Here is an 18880-nt window from a genome sequence, read left to right as displayed (position 1 = left end):
CTAGGCATTCAAGCTCAGTAATTAATACAAAAGACCAGAATAATTTTCTCCAAAAGGATGAAGAGAGCAGGTGTGCAACAGCTGATTATTTGGGTCCAATCACACAATCAAACGTGTAGGACACTGCAGCTCACCAGCACTGCTGGTGGGCGAGTATAAGCTGTTAACGTTCTTCTGAAAGGCAATTTGGCAATATGTATCAAAAGCCCCCAAATGGGGATACATTTTGACACATCAACCCCACATTTAAGAATTTATCCTAAGGGAAGGATTTTAAAAGATGGTTATAATAAGCTTGGTCATTGCAACATGAACATAACAGTAAAAACTGGAAGCCACAGAGATGAAGTAAAACCATTAAAAGTGATAATGCCCCAAATCTGTATTTTTGACTTGAAAAGATGCTTATATGCTCATATACTGTTAGTGAAAAAAGAGACTATGGCATGATTCCACTTTAGTTTAACACTGTAACATTATTTATACTTATAAACAAACATATAAAGATTACTGGTTAAGTTCACTTTGTTATTCATCTTTTTCCTAATATTTAATTTTTTTTACAACATACTATATAACGTGTATGAAAATATCCAGAATATGCAAAGTATTACCACAAATCACTAAGAAATAAAATCCAGCAGATAAATGGGCAAAGGATATGAGCAAGAAATTAAAAGAGGAGTACGAAAAAGACGCTCAATCTAATAACTAAGGAAATGCAAATCAAAGAAAGAGAGAACTTCATACCTATCTATTTCCCAAAAATTAACATGTCTGATTGCTTCAAATGTTGGTGAGGTTGTAGAGAAACAAGTATTCACACATACTGCTGGTAAGAAAGTAGATTTGTACAGCCACTTTGAAAGATAATTTGTACATAAAAGGAGATGTGTCAGGAATGTTAACTACATTATTGCTTTTTAACAGCAAATTAAAAAAAAAAAGGAAACTGATAGGGAAATGGTTACAAAACAGAAGACAAGGGATTTTCAAGGGATTCTAGGCAGCTGTTAAAAAGAATGAGCTACAGTTCTAAGTAACAACCAGGCAGAATCTAAGAATCTATGACATTCACATTTATTATATTTAAACTTGAAAAGCTACTCCAGCCGCAGCTGAATGTACAACCAAGAGGATTTTACAAAGTTAGCTCTGAACATATTTCAAATGACCCCTTAACTTTGGAGGCTCCCTCTCAGGCACCTATCAGAGATAATGGCACAATATGAATGCGGACAGGAAAAACCCTAGTCGCCTTTCCAGTCCGGTTTATGAGACAATGTACAATCACTCACAGTGAATGCACACTTTCAGTAGCAACTCGACAGCTGACACCAAAGAGCTTTATCTTTAGCTGCAGTAATGTTCACCACCACCATCAACTGATCTAGAAACTCTGAGAAATGACACTGGAGAAGCCATGGCTCTCAAATGTTACTGACCATGACCACAGTAAGAAACACATTTTACAGGGACACCCAGTATAAACACCTACCCACGTATTTACATGCAACAAAAATTTCACAAAATGACACTTAAACTTACTACACTGCACGCACTGACTTCTTTTCCTATTCAATTCCATTTCACAAAAATGCTGGTCATGATCCACTAGAACTGATTTTAGAATCCACTAATGGGTTTCAAGCCAATCTGAAAAAATATTGACGCCGAAACAGGCATATATAACCTCTCACCATTGTATCTCCCAATGCTACCGCCGCCACTGCCTGCTACCCTGCTTTTACTCAGGCCATCCCATCCACTTGAAATACATTCTGTATTCCTTGCCCCCACATAAACTCTATTAATTCCAGACCTACCTAAACCTACCTGTGATTGAGACCAACTCAATCATAGTTGTTCAAGACAGATTCTCTCAAAATGTTCTCTAATTCCAAACTCTTATAGCAATAATCATCTGATTTGTCAACTAATACTTAAGGACATTTCCTTTGTCTAGAATTATTGTGTAAATCTTATACTGGAAATCTTTTTTCATAATCTTATGGAGGGCAAGGGATACTCTTACACTAATTTATAACCATTACTGTATCTTAGTAATGCCTCAGCCCATCACAGTACGTGGATTTTATGTCCACTTAAGAGCCTCAGCTTATCTGTTCCCTCTAAGAGTTCATGATAAGGTATAAGAGTATTTTACTTTGGCAGAGACCTAAAGTCAAACTGAGTCAGGTATCTATAAACCACCACAGCACTTCAATTAAATAACTGCTGAATAAACAGTCTGATGAAAGGGCAATCAAATTCAAAGCTCTCAAATTCCCGGAGAACTTCTCTAGGAAAAAGGCTTACCTGTATGGTGAGGCCGGGTGCCATGACATTTAAATCTTTCTGCAGAGCTTGCTTCAGGTTTTCGTCTATTTGATCTGTTTTTGAAGCCAAAAACAACAGCTTTCATGACACTCAAAAATTATTTTTACGTTGCATTGATATTGAAACAAAACCAGCCATTGTTAGACCTAAAATTTCCATGGTACTGTTCTTTTATAGAGCTCAAAGTGCTTCACATATATATGAAAACAAATATAGTTATATATATTTTTTCCTGTTGTGTGGGAGAAAGTATGAGAGAAATTAAGTTGATCCAATAAATGGAGAATCTAGGTCTCTAATACCAAGTCAGTATTGTTACTTAATATGTGTCCTCATTCTCATTTAAAAAAAAAGGCCCTGGCCGGTATGGCTCAGTAGATTGAGCACCCGTCTTTGAATCAAAGGGTTGCTGGTTCTATTCCAGTTAGGGCACATGCCTGGGCTGCAGGCCAGGTCCCCAGTGGGGGGGCGCTCAAGAGGCAACCACACATTGACTCTCCCTCTCTTTCTCCCTCCCTTCCCTTCTCTAAAAAATAAAATAAAATAAAATTCCTATCTTCAGTCAGTCTTTACCCCAAAGGCCCAAATAACTGAATTTCATTTCTATGGAGCTTTGCCTATTATTTTGAACTTTAGAATAGAGAGGGTGGGGTGAAGCAGGCTCACAGTAAAGTCTCTGAAGCACACAAGAATAGAATATAAAGATGTCACTTCACTTGGCCTCATAACTCATGAGTTTTCGATCCACCTCAACAACACTTTCATCAACATTAAAAAGACAGGTGATGTGCCAAATCAGGACAGATCAGTTTTCTCATACACCATCTCCATAGTTGGCAAGCGTCAATGAGGAATCGAGCAGCCAATACCGACAACCCAATCCCTGGTGAGAGCATTCATTATTACAAATGAAAAGTAATTTGTGCAGAAAAAGAGTAAACACTGAAGCGGCCATCCTTAGAAAAGCCTGTTTGCAAATTAGCCCTTGGCTTGTCACCTGGGAATTTGGATTCCAAGAGGATTCCCACAAACTGCAGAACTGGTAAGAATGACTCACTGTGCCTAAACTGTTTATTCAAACCATGTGGTTTATGCCAAACACCTGCTTTCCTACTGGGAGTCTGGAATTTTTATACTTACCAGGCAGAGGGTGCCCACATGACCAGCCCCCAGTGAAGATCCCGGGCAGAGAGTCTAATGAGCTTCCCTAAGCAGCAGACTGCACTCCACACGCGTTGTCACAATTCAGTGCTGGAGGAATTACTACGCGTGTCCTGCTCTACTCTACTCTTGAAGGTGTGTGCCTGGTTTCCTTCCGACCACACCCATGTGCCTTCTTTTGCTGATTTTGCTTTGCATCCTTTTGCTGTGATATAGCTCAGCTGTGAGGACAACTATTTACAGTCCTGTCAGTCCTCTTGGCAAATTATCAAACGTGGAAGTGGGTCTCGGGAAACTCCAAGACACAGACTTCTAAATTTGCCCAAATTATCTACTAAAATAGCAACAAAGCTAATTTTAGTAAGTTATCATAGTAAAAACAGTATATAGCTTGTAATTAATGATCTTTTTCCAATCTATAGTTATATATTATACCAAGTTATATATCATACATTTCATACATTCTTAAAATATCTTGTCTAAGTACTTGATTTAATCATAAGAAATTTAATCTTAAGATAAAGAATATTTTAAAGACAATTGCTCTATTATAAATTCGATAAAAATTTTCAAATAGCCCTGCCTGGTGTGGCCCTGCAAATCAAAGTGTCAGGGCCAGGTCCCCAGTAGGGGGCGCATGCAAGGTAACCACACACTGATGTTTCTTTTATTCTTTCTCCCTCCCTTCCCCTCTCTAAAAAAATAAAATAAAATCTTCAAAAATATGTTCAAATAGTATAATGTTTACTAACTATAGCATCCATAAATGAGTTGAACAAGATTTCCAATTAGTTATTTACATATTTAAAACAAGTAAGACACTGACCGAACAACTCGATGTAAACTTCTTGAAGTGTGTGGGCGCTGCAAAACTGGTTCAGCTCATGATGGATTTTATTGAAGATTAAGGTCCTGTCATAGTCTGCAGTGTAGTTCCTCACGATATCAAACACTGAAGGAGAGGGACAATCCATTTTAGCTATGTATCTTCTAATTCAGCCAAGCTAAAAGTTATGCTGATATAATGTACTTGTGGAAAAGCGCCAACAAGACAGTGAAGACATGATGCACAATTCAAAAACCTTGGTATGTTCCTTGTGCTCAATTTTCCAGATACTACTGCGTTTGTAATTCTAATAGGCAAACTCTGAATTGCATACTAAGAAGAGTATACATATCTTGGAGGTAATAAGGAACTGACAGTTTTCAAGCAAGGGCACGACACAGTCAGATTTGTACTTTGGCAGCAATATGAACTGTGAGACCAGAGACAGGAATGTGTAAAGCAATTACAGTCAAACCTCCATTCTCACGTGTCTCACTCCTCAAACTATTCAGTCTGGACCAAGTCGTTCATGGAAAAAATGTCTGTTGTCAAACAAAACTTCAGTTCTGCACCAAACAACCCTTTCATGCTGATGTCTGCATGATCAGTCATGCGTCTCCCCGGTGACAAACAAAGGAGATTCGGTTTTCGAACCAATGGCTTCTGAATAGCCTTCTGGAATGAAGTTTGAGAACCGAAGTTCCACTGTACTGCAAAGCAAAAGCTTAGCTAAGAGGTCCTTAACTAATTGAGGAACAGTGGGAATAAAAGAAGGAAGTGGCTGCAAAAGACCATTTTCGAAAAGGCAGTTTTTAAAGGCTGTTAAAAAAAACACCAGGCTAAAGTGGAAAGAAGCTAACATTTTTTGGGCCACACTTTGTCAGGCAATTTACATACATTAGCATTTAATTCTCACCAAAAAATCTAATTGAGGAAACTAAGAAACAGAGTTTCAGAAATGTGCCTAAGGGTACATACTAGACTGTACCAGAACCTGTGCTTTACCTATTAAAATACGGGGGTTAGGAGGATGATTGAAAAAGGTGAAGGGGTTAAGAAGTACAACTTGGCAGTTATGTAACAGTCAATAATACTGAACTAACTATAATATGCAGGTGTCAATGGGCACTAGATTTATCGAGGTGATCACTTTGTAACTTATATAAATGTCTAATCACTGGGTTGTAAACCTAGAACTAATATTGCACATTAGCTGTAAATGAAAAGTAAAAAATTAAAAAACATGCTGTTTTCTCCCTTCAGACCCAAGGATTTTCTCCACTGGCCTTCCCCTGATAGACTGGACGTCAATAAATATTTGCTAATTCATTTGCTAGGTCTTTTCTAAATGAATTGGTGATCCAATAGTTTCCTCTTTATCTCTGGCTAGAGAACAGCAATCTCTCCTTCTATTTTTCCAATCATAATCCATTCCACTGATTCATTACTAAGTAAAGTAGATGAAAAAAGACAGGGGAAATAACCACTGGAAAATATAATCCAAATCCACTAGGCCACAATATAGCTTGCTCTCTGCTCTGAAATCCTTTTGCTCTTTGTGCCTGTTCCTGTGACATGAAATTCAGCATGACCTTACATTTCAATATATATTTGGTATCACATCTTAAGTAAAACCCCTTAGGCCACAGGGGTGTCCAACCTGCAGCCTGTGTGCGGCCCAAGATGGCTATGAATGTGGCCGAACACAAAATTGTAAATTTACTTAAAATATTGTAAGATTTTTTTGTGACTATGTGTCCCAAATGTATTTAATGTGTGGCCCAACCACTCTTCCAGTGTGGCCCAGAGACGCCAAGGAGTTGGATACCCATGCTATGCACGCCAATTTTAATAATGATAAAGATAAATGGTGAAAACAGGGTCTTGAAGAGACCCACATACACCCATATTCATAGCAGCACTATTCACAATAGCTAGAATGTGGAGGCAACCCAAGTGTCCACTGATGGATGGTGGGTAAACAAAATGTGGTGTATACATACAATGGAACAGTATTCAGTCTTAAAAAGGAAGGACTTTCTGATATATGCTACGACATGGATGAACCTTGAAAACATTATGCTTAGTGAAATAAGCCAGCCACAAAAAGGAAAACACTGTATGATTCCACTTATATGAGGTACTCAGAGCAGTTAGAATCAGAGCCAGAAAGTACAATGGTGGCTGCCAGGGGCTGGAGGCAAGGGGAGATGGGGAGTGACTGTTCAATGGGTACAGAGTTTCAGTTTTGCAAGAGGAAGTGAGCTATGAAGATGGAGTTGGTGACAGTTGGGTAACAATGTGAATATATTTATTAATACACTGAACTGTACATTTAAAAATTGGCAAAGATAATTTATATGTATTTGGCCACAAAAAAAAGTGGAGGGAAAATCTAACAAACAACAAAAAGGCAGATTTTCTTCACAACTAATTAAGTTTTTTAACAGGACCCACTCTGTCTCTGTGGGTTTTCATCTTTTACCAAGAAAATGTTTCCCCCACACTGAGGACTTGCAGATTGTTTTGCAAGTTATACTAAATCTAAACCGGAGAAGATTGTTCTACAGTCACGAATAAATGTGGCCAGGAATTAATCAGTTACAGATTTTTAGCATGTATGGAAATTATCTCTCATCCTGACTGCATAAAATGCTACTTTCGAGAAATTCTTGACCGTAGCTCTTTAAAACCAAAGAGCACAAAGTCAACTCTGGCCAAGACTTGTGACCTATTTCTGCCACCATTCCCTAGAGATGGAAAATATTCCAGTGATTATTTTTTTTAGACATATCGGAAGTTAAACGAGATCATAAAACTTTCAAAGTACCTTTCTATTCATCAGGAATCTCTACGTAATATTAAGTTATAAATACTCTGATTATAACTATAAAAACAACAGAAAAGATTGGTACTCTACCTGCATAAGGAGCCAACATATTAACCACTTCTATTCGGTCAATATAGATCATGACCCCACCACTAAAAAAGAAAAAAAAAAAAAAAGGAAAAAATGTAAGCCAAATACAAATCTATTTATAATCTCAGATCATTAAACATATAACACACGACAAAATTTAGAAGGAAAATCTTAAGGCATATACTGATTAAAACGACTCCACTAACCACTACTGAAATAAATACACGGATACTCACTTAGTTCCTCTCGTAACAGAGGTTCACCTCTGTCCTGTTCTCATGAAAACTAAACCTATAACCTAAAGCTGCTTAGCATTTTGCCCTTATTAACTGAAGCCAACAGATAAAGCAGTGCTCTTCTCAGAGTCTTCCTTCAAGAAATCAAGAATATGGTTCCTCAGGAGGCAGAGTCAAGACACAGTCTAAAATTCTTTTGGTTTCCTGTCTTATCTTAATAATTCATCAATAGCTTTTATCTGTGTTTTATCCATATTTACTCTAGTATGAAAAAAATTTTCCTGGACTTCTGGTCAAGATGAAAGCATAGGCTGATATGGCCTGCCTCTTCGCACAACCACATCAAAACTACAACTAAAACACAAAACAACCATCACTCGGCACGATCAGACATCGAGTTGAATGGCAGTCTGACAACTACAGAATTAAAGAAACCACATCCATCTAGACTGGTAGGAGGGGCGCAGACGTGGAATAGGCCAGTCCCTTACCCACATATGATGGATACAAATTCAAGAGGGCTATCTTGGGAGTGAGGAGTCCCAGCCCAGGGATCCAGTGCCAGGAAGATTAAGTCCCCTCAACTTCTGGCTACAAAGACCACCAGGGATTGAGTTGGTGGAAGAAACTGCTGGAGCCCTAAACAGTTCCTCTGAAAGAACCCACACATGGACTCACCTACTCAAACTCACTCGCTCTGAGCTCCAGCACTAAGGTAGCAGCTTGAAAGCCACCAGTGGTATACTGAGAGAGGCTGAAGTATCTGGCATCAAGGCAAGCAGAAGCCATTTTCCCTTTTCTAAACCCTCCCCCGACAGAGCCACAGAGCTGACAAGCTGCTGCCATATCCAAGACTCCAACAAACTGGCTAACACTGTGACTTGCCTTGGAGATCCCCAGACTCCACTCCACCCAACTTATGGGTACACCCAAACTGCTTTTCCATATGAACGGCTGGTCTCAGCTCATAGTGCTTAACTTCCTAAATCCTCTCAAACAAGCAACAGCTGGCCTCAGTGAGCCCCGAGCCCAGGACCAGCAGCATCCAGCCTAGATTCACAGCTTGGCTTTGCCTAGGAATCTCCAAGCCCAGCATGAGTAGCAGCCATCTCAGACTGCTTTATAACTCAGGCAGGGTGGCCCTGGGAAAAACACAGGTGGGGACTGGCCCTGGCCTGAACCACCCAGGAAACCCCAGGGCCAGCACACCCAGTGGACAGTTACAGACACGGAGCACCACCACCCAGCTCCTGCACAGCTGAGCCTCCATGGAGGCTGGTGGCTGGTGGTAAGTGGTCACAGCCAATCCCTTCAGCTGACCAGCCTGGGAAAATCCCTCCCAGCGATCTGCCAACAACCATCAACTACAAGAGGAAAGCATACTCAACCCACACAAAGGGTGCAGCTTGGGTGATAGGCAAGGCTGTGCCACTGAATCCTACAGGACACCTACTACATTAGGCCACACTACCAGGACACGTAGTCAAAGCAGCTCTACATAACACATAGAAACACAGGGAGGCTGCCAAAACAAGGAGACAAAGAAACCTGGCCCACATAAAACAACAGATCAAAACTCCAGAAAAAGAGGTAAACGAAATGGAGATAAGCAATCTATCAGATGCAGAGTCCAAAACACTTAGAAGGATGCTCAAGGAACTTAGTGAAGACCTCAGCAACATGAAAAAGATCCAGTCAGAAACAAAGGATACACTAATTGAAATAAAAAAACAATTTACAGGGAAACAATAGTGGAGTGGATGAAACCGAAAAACAAATCAATGATTTGGAACATAAGGAAGCAAAAGACCACCAATCAGAAGAGCAAGAAGAAAAAAGAACCCCCTAAGATGAGCATAGTGTAAGCAGCCTCTGGGACAACTTCAAGCACTCCAACATTCACATCATAGGGGTGCCAGAAGAAGAGAAAAGAGCAAGAAATTGGAAATCTATTTGAAAAAAATGAAAGAAAACTTCCCTAATTTGGTGAAGGAAACAGAGATGCAAGTCCATGAAGCACAGAGAGTCCCAAACAAGATGGATGCACAGAAGCCCACTCTAAGACACATCATAATTAAAATGCCAAAGGTTGCCCTTGCTGGTGTGGCTCAGTGGTTGAGTGCCGGCCTGTGAACCAAAGGGTCGCCGGTTCCAGTCAGGGCACATGCCGGGGTTGCAGGCCAGGTCCCCAATAGAAGGTACGCAAGAGACAACCACATGCTGATGTTTCTCTCCCTCTCTTTCTCCCTCCCTTCCCCTCTGCCTAAAAATAAGTAAATAATATCTTTAAAAAAATAAAAATAAAATGCCAAAGGATAAAGATAAAGAGAGAATTGTATAAGCAGCAAGAGAAAAGCAGTTAGTTACCTACAGGGGAGTTCCCATAAGACTGTTAGCTAATTTCTCAAAAGAAACTGCAGGCTAGAAGGGATTGTCAAGAAATACTCGAAGTCATGAAAAGTGGGACCTACAGCCAAGATTGCTCTACCCAGCAAAGCCATCATTTAGAATCAAAGGGCAGATGAGTTTCCCAGACAAGAAAAACCTAAAGGACTTCATCATCACCAAACCATTATTATATGAAATGTTGAAGGGACTTATTTAAGAAAAAGATCACAACTATGAACAATAAAACTATGGCAAAAAATACAAATCTATCAACAATTGAACCTAAAAAACAAACTAAGCAAACAAGACCAGAAACATAATCACGGAAACAGAGGCGCTTTGATGGCTGCCAGACGGGAAAGGGGTGTGAGGGAGTGGGTGACTTGAGGGGATTAAGAAGTACAAACAGGTGGTTACAGCACAGCCATGTAAAGTACAGTATAGGAAAAGGGGAAGCCAAAGAACTGACACGCATAAGCCAAGGACATGAACAATGGTGTGTGGATGGCCTGAGGGAGTGGGAGGTGGAGGGGGATAAAGGGGAAAAAATTGGGACAACAACAACAGCATAATCACTAAAAAATAATTTAAAAACATTTTCCCCCTGAAATCAAACCGACATTCTAGAACGACAGGTCTTGTTAATTAGCGGCTTCCTACACTTCCTAGCCTACCCTGAGGGGCATGTGAACTTCGACTTGAGATACATGAAGTTAGAAGGTTTGAAACTGAACTAAGCCTTCCTAACAACTTACAATGACATTTTTTTTCCTGATAAAAAAAAGTAATACGTGCTCACTAAATTATTTTTTAAAAATCTGAAAAAAATTGGAAAGCAGGAAGGTGAATATAAAATTTATCCAAAATCTCACCACCTACCAATTTTGAGTCACCTCTAAAGGGAATCCATATAAGAGAGTTACAGATAGATTTAGGGAAAACTTATCAAGCATGTTAACTTAAAACACAGGAAATTTGCTCCCTTTTAAAAAGCATTTCTGTCCTTCCATTGATGTCAAAGCCTCTTTTATACAGACATGTAATAGATATTTTAGTCATTTAAAATACAGCATTTAAAAACTACCTTCAATTTTACATTGTTTTGATACAGTTCAACACACTGATTATATTCTAGAAATAATTTGGTCCTTGTATGCCTTTCTTTCCTTAAAATTCTTCAGGGCAGTGATTTTCAAAGTAAGGTCCTGAGACCAGTTAGCATCACTGGGAATTCCCACTAGAAATGCAAATTCTCACATCTCATTCCAGACCTACTGAATCAGAGACTCTAAATTCGATGGCTTTTAATACTACAGGTGACAGGTGAGATCATTTCATTTTAAACTATCAGTTACTGAGCACTTACTCTGGATCAAGTGCTGGGTTAGGCACTTTATATGTAGTAACTCTATTCCTTAGAATTAACTCCGCCAGGTAAATTTTATTATCTTATTTTTACAAATGAGGAAACTAAGCTTAACGAAGTTAATAAAAGCACGTATGGCAGCAAAGAATATATGAGAACTCTGTATTTTCTGTTCAATGTAGCTATAAACCTAAAAGTGCTCTAAAAAAGTCTCGTGTAAAAAAACTCAATAAAGCAGACATGGCAGTGCTGATGTACAAAGTTAGGTCTGCTGGTTCTTCTCGGCAACCCCTTAACGGCTCCTAAAGTGGAAAGCTCCTATTTGGAGACAGGGCTTCCTTCAAATAATGCTCAGAAGAGAAATCTCCTTGGGTTATTGCGTTGGCCAAAAAGTTCGTTACGTTTTTCCCATACAAAGGCTCTAGCAGTGCTTAGTTGTCTTTAACTTCATTCAAAAACATTTTATTAGATAGTGCTGGGACAGCTGTCACATCAGCATTTTAAAAAAATTATCAAAATTGGTGAATTTTTGTGTAGCCATTTTAATACTGAAGATGGTGGAAGATAACACTTTAAGCATGTTATGCTTTATTATTTCATAAAAGGTAAAAATGCAACTGAAACGCAAAAAAAGATTTGTGCAATGTATATAGAGAAGGTGCCGTGACTGATGAAATGTGTCAAACGTAGTTTGCTGGTACTACTGACATTCTGGCCAAATAATTCTTTGCTGTGGAGCTGTCTTATGCAATGTAAGGTGTTTGGCAGCACCCTTGGCCTCTACCCACTAGAAGCCAATGGCTGGGGATAGCCAACATACTCAAAATATCCATATCAATAAAGTTATTGGTAAAAATGAAAAATGTGTCTTGTCTTTTACAGAAAAACCTAAATGGACTTTTTGGCCAACCCAATACTTTCATGCCTATTTGAAAGATATTTAAGTGACCACAGCTTCTGAACAGAAACTCCATCTGAACTAAAGGGAGAATGCTTAGTGAGGGGAAAGCTTACCTTGTTCCACAAGGCACATTTTTAACTTCATCGGTTTGTAATGTTGTCTGAGGAGGAAAAAAAGTATCTCATCAATACTCAGGACACACAGCGTGGAAGAACTATCGGTCCCAGAGGAAAACCTCTAGAGAACTACTTAAGATATTAGTATAGGAGAGCTCCATTACAATTTTAGTCAAAGAGCTGCTATCAAAGTTAATTTCTTTTTATCCTGGTAGACATGAAAGCTTTGAGACAAAATAGTTTATGGCTAATGCTTGACTCAGGATGCACTAGGCAAGTTTCAGTGTTCAATACGAAAGTTTCAATCTCCAACTTCTCAGAGTCCCTTATTCGCCTGGAGATGGCCTAGGATTACAAACTACAAGACTTACTCACAAGGATACTACTATTAAGACTTGTGCTCTGAACTTGATTCCACTGCTAATACTACTGCTTACAATAAGGTAAAAGATAAGTATTAAATGCATACAAGTAGCCTGCAACTCAAAGGTACCCTTGAACTGAACAGCAATCTTTTTCTCAAAAAGTTACAGTCAGTATTTCAGTTCAGGCCCTAGTGATGTCTCAAATGGTCTGTTCCATTTCCTTTTTAACGGAGTGCCGCCACAGCATTCTTCCTTATGGTGAACCAACAACCTGGCACTTACCGTATTTTTCAGACTGTAAGACGCACTGGATCATAAGACACACCTAGGTTTTAGAGGAGGAAAATAGGGGAAAAAACACCACTCCACCGCCACACCCCCCGCCCCCACTGCAGTGAGCCAGGTAAGCTACATTCGGACTAAAAGATGCACCCCCATTTTCCTCCCAAATTTGGGGGGAGTGCATCTTATAGTCTGAAAAATATGGTAATTACTCTGCCCCTTTGTATGGATCCAGAATGATTCTGTACTGCATTTTAAGGCATCCGACAGGTGAACACCTAATGAGTATATCTAGACACACTGCACCTTATTAGGCACACAGCAGCATATTACTTTATGGAATACAAAGGAGAAAGGAAGCATGGATCCAACACAGCAGATAAAATCCTTACAAACCAAACTATAACAGGTATAAAATAACGAAGTATAAAGTGTTTTGTTAGGTATTAAGTGACAGAGAGTAAAGTGATAGGTTGAAAAGCTCTCAGAAGTGAAGTATTTATAAGCCAGGTCTAGAGGAGGAGAAATAAAAACAGATGAGGCAGAGGAATATCCTATTCCAATACACAAAGCTGAGGATAAACTGTATTGGTACAAGTGACAGGAAGCAGACTGGCCTGCCCATGGCAGAAGGGCAACAAAGATAAAGCTGAGACTCTGAGCACACAACACGGTATTATGCAGAGGGCCTTGCATGTTGGTGGGGGAGTGGGGAATGGGACTTGGGCTCTCCCTGGTCTATCTTGTATATAGCCACAAAATAAACCTTTCAAAAATATGTTTTTTCCTTAATTCTTCTGCTCATATGTGGTGTGCTCCTCGGTATCTATCGTATTCACAGGCAAGAAAACAAGCTGGGAAGCTAAAGTATTAATTTATTTTGGTTGATTTAGTAAAGTGCATGGTAATTAAAAGCTGTCAATCCAGGAGACTTAACAGAGAGATGATTTAATAACAGGTTGCATATAAAATTCCAGGAAGGAAAGCAGAATCTAACTCTAGGGTTGAGAGATTAGAGTGGTGGCAAACACAGGTTCTAGGGAGAGGGAGAAGTTGATGAAGAGATGAGTTCATTTTATTACAGTTCCTCAAAACATTAACGAATTTCAGTTTCTGTACTCTACAGCAACATAGAAGGCTGTGTCTTCTAATGCATTCGAAAAATTTATAAAAATAAATTTTTTGTTTCATTCCTATTAGAACAATTTCTTAACATGGTCTTATTAATATGATTCTTTCCTAGAATGTTACTGTTTCACATATTAAAAAAGAATATTCCCATTTAGTCACACTGGCTCCATTCAATTTTTTTGTAAATGCGAAGTATATTTGTTTACACTGAAACTTCACTAATTTCATTTCCATTTCTTGTATTATAGTTTATTACAATACATGTATATACATATATACAATGTATGTTACATGTGCAACGGAACTCTAAAACCTATTTAATGTTTACCATCGACAGCTCTTCTATGTATCTCTGCACCAGTATAACTTAACATACTCAGCTCCAAGAAGGCAGAGACAGACGTGCCTGGCACTGATCTAAACAGATCTAAAAAAGCCCCTAATCTTTAAGGGTCTGATGGTGCCGTTGGTAACATCATTATAAACCGTTTGGGCTGTTGGTGAGATCATGTAATTAAAACGCCTTCTTTCACAGAGGAATAACTCAAGTCTACAGCAGTGGAGTGATTTTTGCAAAGTCATGCAATTAATTGGTGTCAGAACCAGAACCTAAGTCTCCAGGTTTCTGGCCCCAAGTTCATTCTACCATACTGCTTGCTGAGAAATCAGCTCAGCTCAACTTAACACCTTTCACAAGCAGAAAGATCAGAGATATAAATGGGTTACGATCCCTGCCTTCAAGAAGCTTGGAGATTTTCTGGAAAGAAAATACATACAAAAAACTTAGAAAATAGAAGACAACATTATTAAAAGAAATAATAAGACCAAGGACCAAAATTTGTAACACAGACTTTGGAGGTATAGATTAGAAAAGGGATTTGCAATGAGCCTTCAGAAGGCTGGAAAGATTGAGACAGGACAGAGGAAATGAAGGGAAAGGTGGGGAGAGAAGAGGTGGCAGCACGAACCAAAGCGAGAGTGAATAAAATACGAGAAAACTTATGGAAATTAGTATGACTAAAGGGAGAACATGTTTCACTTCAAGATACAAATTCTTGCCCTAAACCATCTAAAAACGAATTGAAAGGAAACTTCTCACTTAGCAAGAAGCCTAGACTTAAATTATAAGATGAAATTTATTACATTTTCCTCAGTCCTGAAAAATTAGCAGATAGAAGACAAACCTCTGAATCCAGAGATTTATGACCACACTGAGTTTACAAAAGTAGGCACAACCTAACCCTATTTTGTCATTTTGTTGTGTCCAAAGTGTCTCCCATGGCCAAGACACTGTTCTCAATGGTAAGATGCTACTTTAAAAATCCTGGAATGCTATCAAAGTAGAACATTCTCTAAGGGTCCACATCAAATTGTGCTTAATGTCCCAGGCAAAAATGTGAGGCAGGAAAGCTGTGTAGAGAAATTCAGACCCTCCATGGTAACCGCAGTCCAGGAGCCTGCCTCCACGGAAACCAAACACCGTTCTAAGCCAGGTAACCACTGGTGTGTGTTTCCAGTTGTGTTCTGAAGTCCGGCTTTCACTTTGACAGCAGAAATCTTCCTGCACAGCACCATATGGACGTAAGAAGTCAGTTCTTCCAAGCTGCCGAGCTCTTACTTCTAATATACTTCAAGAGGGCGAGGTGGTTCAAAATTGTAACCTGTACTCTGTACTTTAACTCTTGCGTTTAAGTAAATACCACCTTTGCTTTAAGCAATAAGGAAATCTATCTCCACCCACAAATGTGGCAACTCTTCCTGTCACACCTGTCTTTCCAGTGTAGGGGCTTCCCTAGAAATCACTCACCTGTACAGATCTGAACGTAGTAATGAAAGGCAACATGATATGATAGCCCGGTCCACTGGGGCTAGTTAGTAAAGCTCCTCCCCTGCGAAAAGATGTGTCAATTTGACAAGATTACAAGGAGAGAAATTCTCTTTTCAAGTCTAAGATACTATAAGTATTCATTATTACTCACGCTACTGACCTATAAAAGCCTCACTAACACGAATTACTAACGATGAACAACTGCTAATCCCTAAAGTATCTGCCGCAGCTAGGGAGGTAAAAAAAAAAAAAAAGAAAATCACATTAAACTGATGTTACAGCTTATTTCGTAAGCTGGACCAACCACACCTCTGGGTCTCCAGACACAAAGGATTTTCGTTGGTCTTTAACAGTCTGAGAAATACCTGCAAAAAAAAGTTCTAATGGCTCTTAGTGGCTGTGTTTTATTTGTGCATAACACAAGCCAGTTCAAAACATAATACATTTAATCACCAGACTGAAAAAAGAAGATAATGCCGGGGCAGGGTAGGGCCAATGGGAAAAAGGTGGGACAACTGTAACTGAACAAGGATAAAAAATAAATAAATATAAAAAATAAAAATAAAAGAAGATAACACAAACTTTCAAGGAAGGAGAAAATTTCTGAGGTTCAAGATTCTTTTAAGCTCACCCATAAAGCAATTAAAATACTGGGGGCATAAAGTTTATTTAAAATTTTAAAAAATTAGCATGGAAAGATAAAGGGTGAGGGAGTAGAGTAAGACTGTAAGTAGAGAGAGAATCATCATGGACCTGTTCACCCAATTCTGGAACGTGCGAACTATGATGGTACATCTTGGAAGTGATTTAAAAAAGAGGCACTGTGGGGGCAAATATTAAAAGGAAGTCCTATTCTACTTGTTGAAGAGTAACTTTATAAAACTTAGTTTTCTACTTGAAAACATAAACAGGTCTGCAAAGAATTCATAACAAATAACTAAGAAAAAACAAACTGTTCAAGGTCCATCCCTATGGAGCCATACCTTGAAAAGTTCTTTCCTTGGTTTTCCTACCAGTTAGGCAACGCTGAACTAGATGGAAATATACACTAACCTGTCATTTTTTATGCTAGACCTCTATCTGCTAAAACTTATCACTAAAATCGCATCTGAAACTGGCGCTTCACGGAGAAGACTATTACTAAGATTCAGGGTGGACTTAAAAGTAGAAATACCACTTTTGGGGGATGATGGAAAGAAGCTAAAAATTGAGGCCCTTTCAAATACATCATTATTGCAATTTCTCCAGACTGTCCGCTCTCTGTCAAAAGGAACTGGTGGCACCACAATGAGGAAAAGCTATCTGAGCTCAACTAGAGGGCAACACATTCCATACCATTCCTTTCCTCGACCTGAAAAATGGGGGTAAGGTGAAATGAGGGTGGCCTGTCAATGCTGTTTTTGTGTGTCTCGAGGTCCAGAGATATAAGAACTGTCACGGCCATCACATTTTGGCCTTATAAGCCAAACTCAAACACTAAGTGCTTTCAAAGGGGGAAATAAAAAATCTAAAGAACCATCACCAATGGGGCCAAAGTTTCTAAATAGCATATGAATCTCAAACTGAAACCCTGTACAGTTGTATGGAATACAACAATGACTTAACCATCTCTTCAGTTACAGGTGGAGGGACCACTGCCTGCCTTTCTTCATTTTTTCCTCTACAAATAATTGCATTTACAAGGAATAACTGCAGAAACTCAAACTCTGCACAAAATAGGCATAGCACTGAAACTGTCCAATTCCTGCAGGGTGCCCTGCAAAAGCGTGTCTGCGCCCCCTGCACTCTTCCTAGACCTGGGACGAAAATCATTCCCTAGGAGAGGGCTCCTCAACGCATTTGAGGGAACAATTTCCTAGACGCCATTCCACCCGGAGTCTTCCTTCTTCTACCTGCTCTACAACCTGAGCTGACTGCACAAGCTGCTCACCTGTAGTACACAGCCAGGTGTCCTTCCTCGATCTTGTGGATGGAGGTGTAAAGAAGAACGACCACCAGACCCACCACTGCAACCACCAGAACCCGGACTTGAGTCATATTCATCCTTGTTTCTCCTGAATAAGGGAGGAAAGGACCCCCAACCTCGTGAGAGACAGGCCTACCCTCCCTGGTTTCTACCCTCTGCGACCTGGCTACTGGCTCCCTTCCGCACGCCAGCCGGGGAGTCCTATACGCCTTTTCCCTCCATTCCGCCTCGGCAAACCCTTTCCCCCCTCGAGAACCCCTCCACCGGAGGCCCGTAAGTCACCCCTGCTCGGTAAGCATCGTGACACCCTTCCCCGCCACGGCTGCTCCCGCCGGTAGAAGATACTAACTGAGAACGAGGCCAGCTACAAGTCCGAAGGGAGACCGACCCCTCCACCAAGCCGCACGGATCAGTGACGCATCGCCCCGCCGGCACGTGCAGTCACCTCCCCGCCGCTGCAACCACCGACACTCGCCGACCCCGCCCACTCGCCTGGCTCTGCGGCTGCGCGCTAAAGCACGCCGACGCAGAGCTCGCACCGCGACTAAAGAGACGGGGAGCGGACTGGACAAAATTCGCCCAGCTGCCTTCCGCGCGACTTCTCGCGAAAGTGCGCGGGCTCTGCTCGGTGCGCTGGTGATTTCCCGTTCCGGAAGAAGAGTCGTTAATCTTGAGAAAGCAGGCATGCAGAGGGAGGACAGGGCGTCTGGGGAAAAGGGACTGGTCGGTTTGTACTTGCTCAAAACTTACTCCCTCACTCAATGTGTTAGCTGTTCCGTTTTTTCCTCCTTTTGTGGTTTATACCGAAGCCTACGTGGCAAGCATGTGCTTCAGGAGCAGCCAGACTTGTTCCAAATAAAGTGGAAGTTCAAAGAGCAAGGTATCCAATCAAGTTCCGACACCTATTAATGTGCCAGAATGCGTATCTAGTGAGGGCCATCCAAGCAATAGGAACGGGTCCTCTAGGAAAACGCAAAAGAACAGTGAGCATTTTTGAGCTTCCTTGAAGCGGGTATGATGGAAAGGAATGAGATGGTAGGGGCCCAGGTTTGGC

At 40.3% G+C, this 18880-nt stretch overlaps 1 protein-coding gene across 2 annotated transcripts in view; it reads right to left on the bottom strand.

Moving 5' to 3' along the window:
• The window catches only part of ERLIN1 (ER lipid raft associated 1), a 36891-nt gene extending 18299 nt beyond the window's left edge, over positions 1-18592 (bottom strand). For both annotated transcript variants that reach the window (XR_006654817.3, XM_024555744.4), the window contains exons 1-7: positions 18176-18592; positions 17791-17914; positions 15840-15921; positions 12252-12298; positions 7248-7309; positions 4328-4453; positions 2320-2393 (exon numbers count right to left, since the gene is read on the bottom strand). Coding sequence is in view for 1 of the 2 variants with exons in the window: in XM_024555744.4 (XP_024411512.3) it covers positions 2320-2393; positions 4328-4453; positions 7248-7309; positions 12252-12298; positions 15840-15921; positions 17791-17914; positions 18176-18512 (852 nt within the window). In the remaining variant the exon portion in view is untranslated. The remainder of the gene's footprint in view (positions 1-2319; positions 2394-4327; positions 4454-7247; positions 7310-12251; positions 12299-15839; positions 15922-17790; positions 17915-18175) is intronic.
• Between the last annotated feature and the right edge of the window lie 288 nt (positions 18593-18880).

The sequence above is a fragment of the Desmodus rotundus genome, chromosome 4 (assembly GCF_022682495.2).
Source record: "Desmodus rotundus isolate HL8 chromosome 4, HLdesRot8A.1, whole genome shotgun sequence".
In the NCBI taxonomy this organism is placed as follows: domain Eukaryota; kingdom Metazoa; phylum Chordata; class Mammalia; order Chiroptera; family Phyllostomidae; genus Desmodus; species Desmodus rotundus.
The sequence above is the reverse complement of the archived record's forward strand: the minus strand, read 5'-3'. Positions and strand labels throughout refer to the sequence as shown.